Below are 14,365 nucleotides of genomic sequence, written 5' to 3' on the forward strand. Positions count from 1 at the left end.
TCAGTGCAAGGGGTGCAGGCTGGTGTGGTCCATACAAGATCATACTGGACATACTGAATAGGCAACCACAGAATATGCATAAAGAAAGAGACAGAGAGAAAGAGACAGGATAGTGTGAGAGAAAGTATGTCTCAAATGAAAACATGAAGACGTTTTAGGAGTGTCTGGACTCGGGGGACCACCCTCACACTCCACACCCAAACATCAAAGCTCCTCGTCATCGGGTGTAGCTCCAGACGTTCTCTCAGAAGGCCGGGCGAAAGCAGCCGCACGATATTATTCACCCTCTTCTGTCCTCTTCCATTAGCTTGACTCTGAAATAATATTAACCCTCTATTGCATGCATTATGAGAGCAATGTTTAAAAAATGTTTCATTGATGATTATTAATATACAAAACAAAACAAAAAAATTTGATATTTTTGGGGTATGTTGCCTTGAAGCAACATTGTGTGAGAATGGAAAAAAATAGTGTCAAGAAATACGATTTTTTATGTCTACACGTCCTTAAATATAAAAATGATAAAATTTGCTTTCCAGTTTCTTAAATAAATAAAAATCTCAAAATTATTCTAAATAAAACATAATTCCAAATGGAGAAAATATATAATGACTGCACTGTTTCCTCACGTGGCTGTTTTGTTTGCAACTGTGACGCTTTGTTTACGACTAGCTAAATCCACTCCACAATGTTGCTTCTAGGCAACAAACATATTTGAACAGTTTCTACAAGTTGTTTATATAGTTGTGAATGTAAATTAATTTTACACTCTAATAGATGTGAATTGTATTTTGGAACTGATTAAAAATTATGTTTTTTTCTGAGGGACATTGTCTGGTGCAGTAACGTGTGTCGTTCAAAAGCTGCACCATCCCCAAGAAATATTTCTAAATATCCAAAAGATTCTAATGTGACCAAGTACAAGCTTTTTATTGGTGTGTTCAAACTCTTCCCTTAGTAATTAAACCCTTCATGAGCAGTAAATACGTATCATGTCATTGTAAAGTAAGGAAAATAAGTTTGTTGCCCTGAGGCAACATCATGCAACAGTCAAGTTAAATGAAAAATAATACCCCTTTCCCCTTGATCAGCTGAGACTGGTTTCTGAAGTTTGCTTCTTTAGTTTTGCTACCAGGTTAGCAAGTCATGGAAGCTTATATTCCTCCAATTACTATTATGTTAACTGTATGTCAAAACCTTCACGCATAGACTTACTTTTGACTTGCTTATGTGGTTTCAGTCACTGTATGACTTTGTGTTATCCAATTTTGCATGTTGGTCTAAGCTGGTTTATGCTGGTCTGGTGCTGGTTTAGCTGGTTACCCAGCATGGTCATGTTAGTTGACCAACATTTACCAGCGTCCAAAACAACATATTGCAGTCAAACAATAACCTCATATCTACGAAAGTTTGGGGAGGCCGTGATGTAGTTATAATTTTTCTGGATTGTTATCTTGAACTAGAGTTAAATTATCTTGTTATCCCGAGATTACAAAAGTTTGTCATTTAAGACGTCTATTGCGGTAATTTGTATGACAAAAGACTCATTTGAAATACAGTAATGATAAATATGTACATCTTTTATATTAAAAAAATAGAATTTCATACAAAGAAATACATTCATGTCTTTTTTTAAGAGTATGAAGTTAAATAAAATCCATTCTGTGATATTTAGACCAGCGTTTCCAGACCTTTGAAGGTTTCATAGACCGGAGCTGGAAAACTGATCTATACCATTTTCTCACTTATAGTCAGTTCATTTCTTTCTGAAAAACAGGTATTGATGTGATGCTGTTGGCGTGATCAGACAGTCCTCATAACCTCATGAATGTCTGAAGTTGCACTTGAATGGGGGAGAAAAAAGTCGAGTTTAACCGTTTGCACATCACTAGCCAGAACATTCTCTGATATCGTGGCCACACAATACACAGTAAAGGCCATTACACACAGTGCATGCAATGCAAATAAACTATCCGAAAATGTGAAATATTTAGACATGATTTTCGCACAACAAAAGTATGTGCACCCTGCACCCAACACAATTTTAAACGTTCACACAGGCAGAATGTCTTACAGAAACAGTAGAGGAATAAAACAGTGTAGCAGGGCAGAAACTGATTTTTTGTGGTGTGAATTAATGTGGAATATTGCTCAGTTATATTCATAATATTCATTTGAAGTATTGCCTGGTTGACTTTAAACTGACAAGAAGTGAACACAGAGAACACACCTACACCGTTAGAAATAAAGGTTCTGTGCAGGAACATTTCTTGTTCATCAAGGTACAAACAGTGTAAATGTTCCCTCAAAGGTACAACAGTGGTTTTAAGGTCTGATTGTGAACCTTAAATACATTTTCCCAGGTGTAAAGTACGTATTTTGTACCTTTTCATTACATAATTACGTTTTAAAACAGAGCAATAAAATAAGAAGCCTGGAGACGAGACGGGGTGTGTGGAATCAGTACAACTTAGAAAATATCATTTCAATTATGATACAATTATGTTCCCTGACTAAAGGTACTGAGATGTGACAAGAGGGGTCCTGCCCTAGTAACAGTTTCATAATTTTTTTTTCTGAGAGTGTAAATATGACATTTTTTCTGCACATTTTACAGCATCGTTTCTATTTATTTTGATAAAATGTGCAGTAAATTTAGCACAGCCTGCATGTTTTGTTCTATTTCAGGGGTGTCCAATGTTTTCCACAAAGGGCCGGCGTGGCTTGTTTAAACAGCTGGTCTTAGTCTTCAAACTTTTTCAAATCTACAGCCACACCAGCCCTTTGCGGATAAGATTGGACACCCCTGTTCTATTTTTTCTCAATATGTTCAATTCAGCAACAGTGATTGTGCATTAAAATGTGCAAAAGTGTGTCCTCTGTAGAGGACGTGTTCACTTATGTTCACTTAGAAAATCAGCAAAATGTGTCATTTGCCCAGGGGCGCACAGACTTGTACATATGACTGTATATGAGTTGAGTAAAACCAGTTAAATTGCTTGTTAACACAGAAAGAAAATCTTTTAGGTTGAACTGATAAACTGTTGTTAACAGTGTGATGTCCAAAAAAGCATCTGACGTGCAAGATGTCATCAGTTATACGCACGTTCAAATGAACTTACTGGCATCTGAATAAATCGCGCTCGGCGTCTAAAGGCCTTCTGTCCAAATTGTTTAGGTTTTAGACACTTTTCTGTGACACTTTTTAAAAAACATGTCAGTCTTTAGTTGAGCTGGTCTCCTATTCATGAACAAATTGGGGGAACTTGACGGTAACATCACATAAACCAACACTGTTTGAAATCTAAATGTTGCTGATCACTTTTGGAAATAAACATTACTTTCTTTACATCGACGTGTTTAAAACTTGACTGGCTTAAATGTTTATTTGATACAGATAAGCATTCAGCTCAACTAAACAATGTGAAGTGTTTAAAAAGTCTTACAGAAAAGGGCTAAAGGTCAACCACTGTGGAGGTAGCTGCCACTGCTCCATCCTAGCAGACACTGTTAATGTGATAACTTGACCACCTGGTTTATTTACTGTATGTATTGCTCCAGTAATGAGTTTCAAAAACCTGTGACATGACAACTTTCTGACTTTATGAGGACTGTCTGACCGCACCATTGGATAATCTAATCAGGATCAGTTAAAGTGCTGGATGGTTTCCGCTTCCTTCGGGGAGGACTCTGGGATTTGTAGTCCTCTCCGGAGCCAAAGTCCAGGCTGTCCTGACTGTCCTTCCAGAAATCGGCGTTGTTGAGGAACTCCTCGCCGGGGGAATGCATCTGCCTGCCGAACACTTTACTCTGCAGCTCTGCAATGTCGTTACGGATGTCGGCCATCAGCAGCAACAGAAAGTCAAAGGATCCTGGAGGGCCCTAAACAACACAACACGTCATGTCACGTCAGAGCACTGTATATATGTGTATATGACACATATACACTACTGTTTGTAAGTTTGGAAATACTTATGTTAATAATTTTTGTTTTTTTATGTAAAATAATTACAATAATCAATGTAGATTTAAATATTATTACCTAGAGACAAAAACTAAATACTTTACGTTTTATCTAGTACAATGTAAATATATATAATGTAAAAAATACATAATATAAATAATAATAGAGATAATATTTTAAAAAAATATGTTGGGTACAGGAGGAAGTTACATTAAGTGATAAATATATATTGTAATTATCTATTTACAGTCTTTTCTTGTCAAGTTATCTGTCAAGAAATTTCATCACCCCTTTTGAAATATTAGTGAATATGATTATAGCTTCATTTTGGATATTAATTTGATTGTCGCTTTTTCTGGATATGTCTTTTAATATAAATCTATGGATATTGATTTTATTAGAACTTCACTCTGGATATTAAATTGATCAGAGCTTCCTTATGCATATTAATTTCATTGTAACTTTGTTTTTTGATTTTTAATATTTGTTATAATTTCATTCTGGATACAAATTTTAATATAACCTCTTTAGCATTCTTGGTGCTACTTTTATTACAGATTCATTCTTAATGCTCCACATTCTTAATGCTCCTCAGTCAAGGTCATGTAAATTATTTGAAAGTTGTGAAGTTGCACAGGTTTATATTTTACATGAATATACTGTATTAATTCATATTTATATTCAGAATGTTATACATGTATCTGCAATCAGACTGGATTTATGCTATCAAAATGTATCTTTGACCACTTTATTTCTCCCAATTTTCATAATAAAAATACATCATATTTTATGGGACTACAACTTCATTTTAACCCTTGAATGCATGAGTGTTTCTCCAACTGCTTCTAGTCATTAATGACCCAACACAAACCGATCTACATTTTATTGACAATAATGACAGAATAATGAAATAAATTTAGTAATATTTTGTTTGTCAATTACACAACATGTTGATAAGTATCCAGATTTTAAGGTGCCCCAACTGAGCACACACAGCTTTTATAATCTCCACAGAAAACCAATAGAATGGAACACTCTAGAGCAGCTGCACATAAGGTCACTACTATTACTATGAGTAGTATTACTACTGTTATTATTATTACCATTATTATTATTATTAATGATAATAAAAACATTCAGAACTTCACCCATGACTGACCCTATGACTAACCCTGACAGGTCATGCTCTGGCCATGTCAAACTGGAGAGGAGCTGCTGGAGGAGTCTATCTAGAACCGTCCCCAGTGAGCATGTAGCAGCCCCCATTACTGCCAGCTCACACGCAGGATCCGCCTTGCTGACAGATTCAGGGTTTGATCGTGACGGCTCTCAGCAGGCATTCTTTCCCCTGGGGGTCACATGCATGCGGCCTTAAAAAGAGTCATAACCTGTTCCTTCTGAGTGCCGGGACAGAATTCCCATAACTCACTTTCTGCTCTGTTTCTTGCATTCAGCAGCAGGAAGGCTGTAAGGATCAGGTACAGTGGATTAAGCTCTTAGAACTCACTGTCAACAGCATCGCAAGATGCAGTTCAAGCAAAGAGAGCATGATCCATTACCATGAGAGGGAAAAACACTACGCAAAACAGACAGACAGGCATTCAGTGCCTGGCAAAAGAATTTTGATAGATGTTTATGTTTTGGCATCTTTTGCAAAAGCTGAAAACTGAAAGAACAACTGATAAAAGTTCTAGCTTGGGAATAAAGCTGAAGCCCACCTATTTGATCCTCTTGTTGTGGTGCGAGTACTCAAACCTTTCAGGTTTTTAAACCAGCTTGGGGCCAAAAGAGTTTCAATAAGTCATCAATGTATGAACAAAACCTCGTATGTCCAGAATAATAACTTCTGAAAGTTAATGTAAAAATTTTTTTTCCAAGTAATTTTGGGCCATTTCTGTTCATCTATTCATTATGAAATTTTGTAAGTAATTATGCAAAAAAGTTTTCATTTGACAGCTGCAAAGTGCTTTTTACAGTAGTTTGGAAAAGAAAACATTCAAATTCTTATTTAGGAAAAACCTGCACTTCACACAGAGGACGACAGTTCAATATATTAGCCAATAGGGATGAGCTGCTAAATAAAAACATGAACATTGTCTTGATCAAACGCTTGATCAGTGTTTGTAAACACTACAAAGTGCCCCATAGGGGGGTTAATAGTAACAGAATGAGGGGCTAGTTGTAGCATCCACCGGAAAGTAAAATGGTAAAATGATGCAAAGGAAATTAATTCGATACAATCTGATGAACCAGACGAGCTTTCTAATGTAAATACATTAAGATATCTGCATGACTAAGGAAAAGAGGCTGTGCCATACAGTGGCCACAGAGTACAGCAAATATCAGCGTGATAAAATTTAAATATAATTTATTTAGATTAGATGTGCAGTCATGTGTAAAAGTGGCCTGGTCAAATTATGTTTTGTTGATTTTTAAAGAGAAAATCAGTTCACACATTCGCTACAGCAGGGGTGTCCAGAGTCCGGCCCCAGGGCCAAATACGGCCCACAGACAGGGCGCCACACTGTGGTAACTAAGTTAGCTAAAGTTCAACCCTTTAAGGCCGAACAAAATTGTAGCTATTAATGCTGTTTAATCTGCTCCATTTGTTTAATAAAGTGATTTCTGAATAGAACATGATTTAACAAAACAGAACATTCACTGATTTTTATTTATCATATTTTTGAACAAGTAAATACGAATATGAACGTACTTAACACAGTCACGTTTTGTTGTTGCTCTGAAAAAATAAATCAGTAATTTGTTATAAGCACCTACCAATCTAGATTGTTCTGAATGAGCAATCAGTAAAAAAAAGCCTTGTGCATCTTTTATACAGTGATAAGAGACACAGTATCTCACAGTAAACTCTTAACATGCATGCGTTGTTTCGGGACTCCTCTGGTGGCAGATTTATACGTGTTTAAGGGGTTATCACCAAATTCTCACAACAGATCGCCAACTAGACGCTCATTTCAACTCATTGCTCTACATGGTTTGAATTTTCATATTTTGAAAACTTAACATTTTTGAATCAGTTGTGAATAATATTTTGGCCCTCAGTTCTTTTGTCTTGGTCTTATCTATCCCTCTTTGAAAAAAGTTTGGACACCCCTGCTCTACAGAGAATACACTTCTCTTAACCCATTGGGGGAAAAAAAAAATATATATATATATATATATAGATACATATATATATATATGAGGTGGCAAAAGTTTTGCCCAGGCCACATTTTATGTTTTATGTCTATTTTTTCTAATATGTTAAAATCAGAAAATAGATGGAATTTGTGCTCGAACATTTGCAGAATATTGTCTTATTGTGTTTTTGTTGAGGAAAAAAAATAAATGTGGTTAAACCAGGGTGTTTAAACTTTTGCATACAACTATATTGTCTATTTGTATGTAAATCTATGAACAAACAAATAATATTTAAAAAAGCTTAAATTTTTATAAGGGGGATGTGGACTTCTCTCATTGTTTACTTTGGGGGGGGGGCTTAATACTGTGATACTGTGTTGTAATACTGTGTTAAACCAACCTCACCTTGTGGAGGCCGTACTTTAGCCTTTCTGGCTCTTACTGTAAACTATATTACAGGTACCAACAGAAAGATATTAACATTACTCAGTCAGCAACTCAATAATTGTAATAAAAAACCAGTTCAAATGAAAAAGGTACTTTTATGATACAAAAACATCTTCACTGTAAATCTGGAGTAATATCTGTCTGACTGTTGTGAAAATTTGCAGATGATTATTTTAACTAGTGTGACTAAAAGCATGTTCTACTTGAACTCCATAAAAAAGCTGTGTTACATTTTTCCCCACGTTAGGTGCTCCTCTAACTGTTATGTTAATTTTTCTATCCTAATTGAAAAGTAACAGTGAAAATAAAACACTGTTTGGAAAATCTGAAAAAAAAAGTCCCCAAACTTTTGATGGGCAGTGTACAGATTAGAAAAGAGACAGGAGAGAGACAGTGTGAAGGAAAGACAGAGACACCATGAGAAGAAGTGGCATGATTAGAGCTTCTTACTGGTGGTCCGGAAGGTCCAGGAGCCCCTCTCTCCCCCTGGAGAATCCAAACAAATATTTGCGTTAGCGGGATTACAGTGAAGAAACCATGAGAAGCCTTACAGGACAGTTATTACTCTGTTATCTCCCAGTAACACGATCACACGTGAAAAAACAAGCCGCGTACTCTCACTTCCAAACCCACACTGCCCTCCACGTTTCACTCTCGCTCCAGTTTTACACTGCACAGTGTTCTCCAGATCAGCGTGCGGCTTTTAGGAGTGGGCAATCTGACAATATGGCATCATTATTGTGATAAAATATGTCACAATGCGCTTTTCTGAGCATATCTGGGCGTCATCAGTACTGCTAGAACACTGACCATCTGCTTGAATGATAAATCATCATATTTAGATTTCCAGAGAACAATTTATACAAAAAAACATTGATTTTAAATGTGATGCTGCTGTTTTGCTGGAACATTCTGTTCCAACTTGTTTACAAACTTCAAACAGATTAAATATCATATTCATATCATGTATCATTAAAGCAGTGCCATGTTCTGTTCTGTGCCATATCGTTCATCTTTCACTGCTCTGAAAAACTGAAAATAGGAGTTCATTGATAGTGGAGTTTGTGTAAATGTTATGCTAGTGCTGGTTGCTCGGCCCATTTGGAGCTGATCTCTAGCTCATTTGGCTCGAGGTATGACGATAAAGCGCCACACATGATGTAGCCGGGCAGACACTGACCCCAGTGCAAGGATTAAGGAAGGTCAAAAGGTCATCCAGCGCTAGTAAGCTGTGCCAGATGTTTCTGATCTGTGCCTGAGAAGCTCAAAAAACATAACAGAAGAGCTGAACCTACAAACAAGGTCCAAAAGGTGTGTGTGCAAATACACCTCTACTAACAGCAATAGCGTACTCTCAAAGGGGAATTCCACCAATTTTTCCAAATTTCTGTATTATTCAGTGGTTGAGATGTAAACAAATCTTTCAGAGTGGTTTGATGGGAAATTGCACATTGTAGAGAAACTCACTGACTCTGATTTCTTTACAGTGGTGGTGATACGAACCAGAGGTCACAATGGCTACAGCACAAATATAGTAATTTTGTCATTATTCAGGATGATTAATGAACCTGAATGTGCATTCTAAGCATCTTTAATGTTAATGACGGTAAAATCTGAAAAAATAGGTTTTCTTTGGGAACTATTTTGCCTACTTTATTTTGCATGTAATTCTGGATAAAAAACACGTAAAACAATGTCTCAGGTCTCAGATATCAGACAATATATTTGTAACAATTTCAAGTAAAAACTTTCCATGATGTAGCTTTTTCAGGCATTACATGCTCTGGATGTCTGGTTCCTATCACCACCACTGTGAACAATTCTGATTAAGTTTTCTAGAATGTCAGATTTCACATTGAAACACACAGAATGACTTTTCTTACATCTTAACAACTGAATTATGTAAAAAGTTAGAAAATTCTGTGGAATTCCCCTCTAAATATATCTAAATATACTATCTAAATATACTGCTATATGGAACCCTTTTCAAGGTTCTATGGTTCTATATAGAATTCTATATTCTTTATCGATCTGAAAAATGCTTTCATGATGCAAATGCAAAGTGTTCCTTGAGCGTTCATGGTTCTATATAGAATCATTTTCTCCACTACTTCCTCTCTCTGTGGAATTCCCCTCTAAATATAAAGGTTTCTAAATGGTTCTTGGCTTGGACATACAGTTCTACACTCTTTAAAAATATGCTTCTTCAAAGGTGCGTTAGTGAAAAAAAATAGTTCTATATAGAACCATGAACAGTCAAAGAACCCTTTGCATGAGTAAAGGGTTCTTTGCATCATGAAAGTGTTCTTCAGATTGACGGAGACTGTGCTGCGGATGGTTCCATATAGAAACTTTTTGAAAAAGGTTCTATATAGCACCTATATAGGTTCTTCTTTACTTACAAGCTTGATATCATAATAATAGAATAACCTTTTCTGGTGCCATATGGAACCATTTTCAAAAAGTTCGTAGTTCTATACAGAACCATTTTCTTATTTATTAAAGAACCTTTGGAAAAGCACCTTTTTAAAGAGTGTATGAAAAAGCTTTAACCTGTATAGAATATTAGTGTAGAACCTTTACACTGTGTTCTTTAAGTATTAAAAAGGTTCTTCACACTCACATATCTAAGCAGGAGTGAAGCTACAGGAGGTTCTGGTGATTTCTCAACATTTAAAAACAAATTGCCAACAAACAAAATACAAAATGCAAGGTGGTCATTTCTTGTATTATTATGACTTTTTTACCCTTAAAACAAAGAGACAGACAAAGCTCTCCTTAGATCATTGCCAATTTTCAGCGGATGCTGTCCCCATGCCAGTGTTTACACAGATACATGCAAACACAGCTTTAGCCTGCTCTATAGTTTCTCCTGAGAACTTAGCTGAGCTGTGCTAGTTCTTATAGGCTACTTACCTAGCTGGTCATAACAGTACTTGACCATGGTAAAGAAAACAGAGTTCAGTACTTTGAAAAACTGATGAGAACATCACAATTCTTGTCCATTTGCTGCAGACACTGTTCACAGCTATTAATGGTCAGTTAATAAAAGGTATTATAAAGTGTTCACATTAAACCACTTTCAAAGTCTTTTACAGCTCAAATACTAAATTATACAGAAATTTGGAAAAATCTGTGCCCACAAATTGTGATTGGGTGACATGTATACTCAATTTTAATAATGTTTAATTCACCATCTTTAGATATAGTGTTTGAGAACCGCCAGCTTGAGAACTGCTGCTTTAAGGAACCAAAAGGGGTTCTGGATAATTTCTGGCACTTTAAAAATTATATTTTTAAGCATGTTATCTGCAATCATCCTCATATTTTTTACTTATTCAGTGTTATTCTATTTTTTATCTGGAACAGATTTGTAAAATACTTGCACTATAACTGACTACTTGAAGTCTTTCTGTTTCTCTATGTTGACCTTAAACTGATGCATACACAAACTTCATGGTGAGCAAACACAATTTTAGAAGCTACACTTGAGAGATTCACTTGACTGAGATTTAAAACCATTAATTTAATCTAGTTTAATGCTGCAGTCTCATCCAAGAGGATTCTGCAGCCAACTATAGGCAATCTAACATATTGCTTCTTGGATTAGATCCAATACTCAGCTTCACAAGGCCAATTTAGGCCACATATTGTAGGTTTATAAGAGGTTATTCAAAGCAAATGTGGCTTAAGCTTACATAACACATGGATCTATGGCAGCACAAACTGCCAGAATAGCTTATTGATGTGCTATTTTGTGTACTTGTCTGTTTTTGCAGTGAGTCATCCAAATAAATATGATGCAAACATAGCTGCAACAAGAATCAGCCTGACAAACTGAAGAATTCTGTGTTTTGTCTGTCGATATTCCACGGTGTAATCAATGAATCATATTTACCATTGCAGGGATGCAATCAGAGTGTTCAGAGACTGCGCCGCAGGGGCCGTTAATTCATCCCCGTTCACCCGTAGAGAAACATTTTCGCTTTGTTTTTTTTCTTTTGGCTCTCTCTGTCGCAAAGGTTTATTTCATTACTGATAGCTCTGAATGGATTTTAAACATCTTCATCCAGCTTTCGGGAATGTTTTGCATTCCGTTAGAGGAAAACAGCCCGGGGGGCTGGAAGGCTGCAGAGGAGAGGGGTTAGAGGTGCTGGAAACACTGAAAACACACTGTACCTTCATGCCATCTCTGCCTGGAGCACCGGGAGGACCCTGCAGAACAAAACAAAAACATACACATGTTGAATACTTAATCCACATGAAAGACCATTTAATATTAACTTTAATAAGCATATTTAAATATTTGAAATAATTCTTACAGCATGATGAATCAATACATTCTTAGAACATCACAAAATAATGGTGTGCATACTTAAAAGGGCCCATATCTCACATTTTTCTTGTAATCATAATTACACTTATTTGGATTTAGGTACCAAAAACAGCCAGAAATCCTTTTCACATGCCATTTTTTTAGCCTCTCTTTACCCCCTAAACAGGCTGTTTTTCCTACTGTGCCTTTAAGACTGATATATGTAAATGATCTCTGCTCTGATTGGCTGCCTTGCATTGAACCTCATCCAAAATGCAGTCCAGGATGACACACTTATAACATTAATATATGAATGAATGAATGAATGAATAAATGGATGGGTGAAGCTAAACTGCTGTAGACTGAATAGTGAAAAAGTGCTGCTTTTCATGACATCACAAAAACAATGAATTTAAAACAGGCTGTTTTTGCAGCTTAGTGTTCATATATGGACTGTATGGAGTAGGAAGTGAAACAATGTTTACATGGTACATCAAAGTTTATTTTTAAAAAGTGAGGTAAATTCAGTTGTCCATGATGTGGGCCCTTTAACAATGAAATGAGACACACATGATTAGCCATTAATAATAGTAATATTCAGGTATGGACACTGACTGTTAATTATGACCTAGCAAATTAAATAAGATTTTGCTCCGACTCGTTTGGTTGCTAAGATATCGCTGCTGTCGGAACAAAACCTTGTATCTCCAATTTTCAGTTTTGGACGTTATTTAAAAATGCCTGTTGCTCTTTACATTGTGAGTAAATTTCATGAAGAATGGACCAAAATAAATGGCCCAGAATTACTTGGAAAAAAGTCTGGTTCCATTGACTTACATTAAAGGTAAAGTATGTTTTTCCTACTCTTGTAAAGTGACCATTTTGGAGATACGAGGTTTTGTTCCGACAACAGCGACATACACTTCATTTTTCCCTGATGTGGTAAATAATAACTGTGATGTATCAAAGTCGAAACTGAGGATGCACTGATATGAGAACTGCAGGCCAGAGTCAATATCTGCTATTTTTTGTGTACATATCTCCCAGTACTGTATGTAGAATGTATGCGACTAGATCTGGATTAGCATTGAGGGGAAATGTGGTACTTATTTGTATAAGGTTAGAAATGCTATATAATGCAGGTATTTTAGTTCAGTAGCCCTGCATCACTTAAACATTCTGCTATTCCAGAGTACAACAAATATATCACCACATACTGATTTGATGTATTGCTCAAATCTAAATATCTGTCAGATGCTGATTTTTTTTACACATATCTGCCAATATCAACATATTATTGTGCATACCTTGTCAAAACCTTACTAATTTGATTTTTTTGTTGAATTTTAAGATGCTCTGTTCTCCCTAAAGCCTCTGCATTAAGGGGTTACTACCACAATTAATTCATGTTGGTGTGCCTGTGGTATGGCTAACTTGCCAGCAACAGCACATACGGACTGTATGAAATGAATCTTACATCCAAAACTGCTGGTTTAATGCTGATATAGTGTTTGTATGAAGGTATTACATAGAGCCAGCAGTAACTTCATCTGTCTACGACACACCCTAAAATTATGTGTATGTAAATGGACCATTGGAGACTGAAGGAGTTGATTTGCAAAACTTTTCCCACATGCACTCGCACTCACTCACATATATACACACGTTTAAGCACAAACGCACTCACACAGGCACATAAACACACTGCATGCATCCCCGGACACTCAGACATGCCAGACATTCCACAGTTTTCCAAAATTTTAGAGCAACAATGTTCCAGTCTGCAAGATTGGTTTACGAACACACATAGAATCCTAACGGACACCCGTTTCAGCTCAAGTGGACTTAAGAGGCCAGTAACAACGCAATTATTCCGCATACTTGGTCATACGTCAACTTTTAAAGCAGAGAATAAAAGAAGAAAACAGCAGATTTCCAACTCACTCAAGGTCATCAAAAAAAAACAACTGAAGGCTAACTCTGGGGTGTTGAGAGCCGTGCAGCTGAATGGTTCTGCGTCCAGCGTTCATATATTACTCTGACAAATAAGCATTTTCCTTCTTCACTAGTGTGATGCAGTCTAGTGCACCAATAGTGAGAGGTCAAAGGTCAGCACTATCAGGCATGTTAATGGCTGGACCTCAGGACCCGAGCCAGCCAAACAAAACACAACCTGCATGCTAATGCATTCAGCCCTTTCCCCTGCTACTGCTATTACAATTTATCAAGATTAAGGCTGTGCTTTAACAAAAACAATTAAATTGTACAAACAATAAATGTAAACATAGTTATGGGCAGTTTCATTTTACAATGATATAAATCTGATCTGGTTTCAATAATTGAATAAATAATTGAACTGATTCATTTGAAATGCAGAAACTTGAATTGCAATAGAAAAATAGAAAAATCAAGAATAAAACAAGAACATTGAAGGTCTAAATTACAATGTAGGGAATAAAAAGTATGTTTTGACTCCTTACATTGAATATCTCTTTACA

General features: G+C 36.2%; 1 protein-coding gene across 1 annotated transcript in view; it reads right to left on the minus strand.

Moving 5' to 3' along the window:
* Positions 1–2,544: 2,544 nt before the first annotated feature.
* Positions 2,545–14,365, minus strand: part of ccbe1 (collagen and calcium binding EGF domains 1) — a 110,844-nt gene continuing 99,023 nt past the window's right edge. The window contains exons 9-11 of the mRNA XM_036587708.1: positions 11,732–11,767; positions 8,003–8,038; positions 2,545–3,882 (exon numbers count right to left, since the gene is read on the minus strand). Of these exons, the coding sequence (XP_036443601.1) occupies positions 3,637–3,882; positions 8,003–8,038; positions 11,732–11,767 (318 nt within the window). The 3' untranslated portion in view covers positions 2,545–3,636. The remainder of the gene's footprint in view (positions 3,883–8,002; positions 8,039–11,731; positions 11,768–14,365) is intronic.

The sequence above is a fragment of the Colossoma macropomum genome, unplaced genomic scaffold (genome assembly GCF_904425465.1).
Source record: "Colossoma macropomum unplaced genomic scaffold, Colossoma_macropomum, whole genome shotgun sequence".
NCBI classification, from domain to species: Eukaryota; Metazoa; Chordata; class Actinopteri; order Characiformes; family Serrasalmidae; genus Colossoma; species Colossoma macropomum.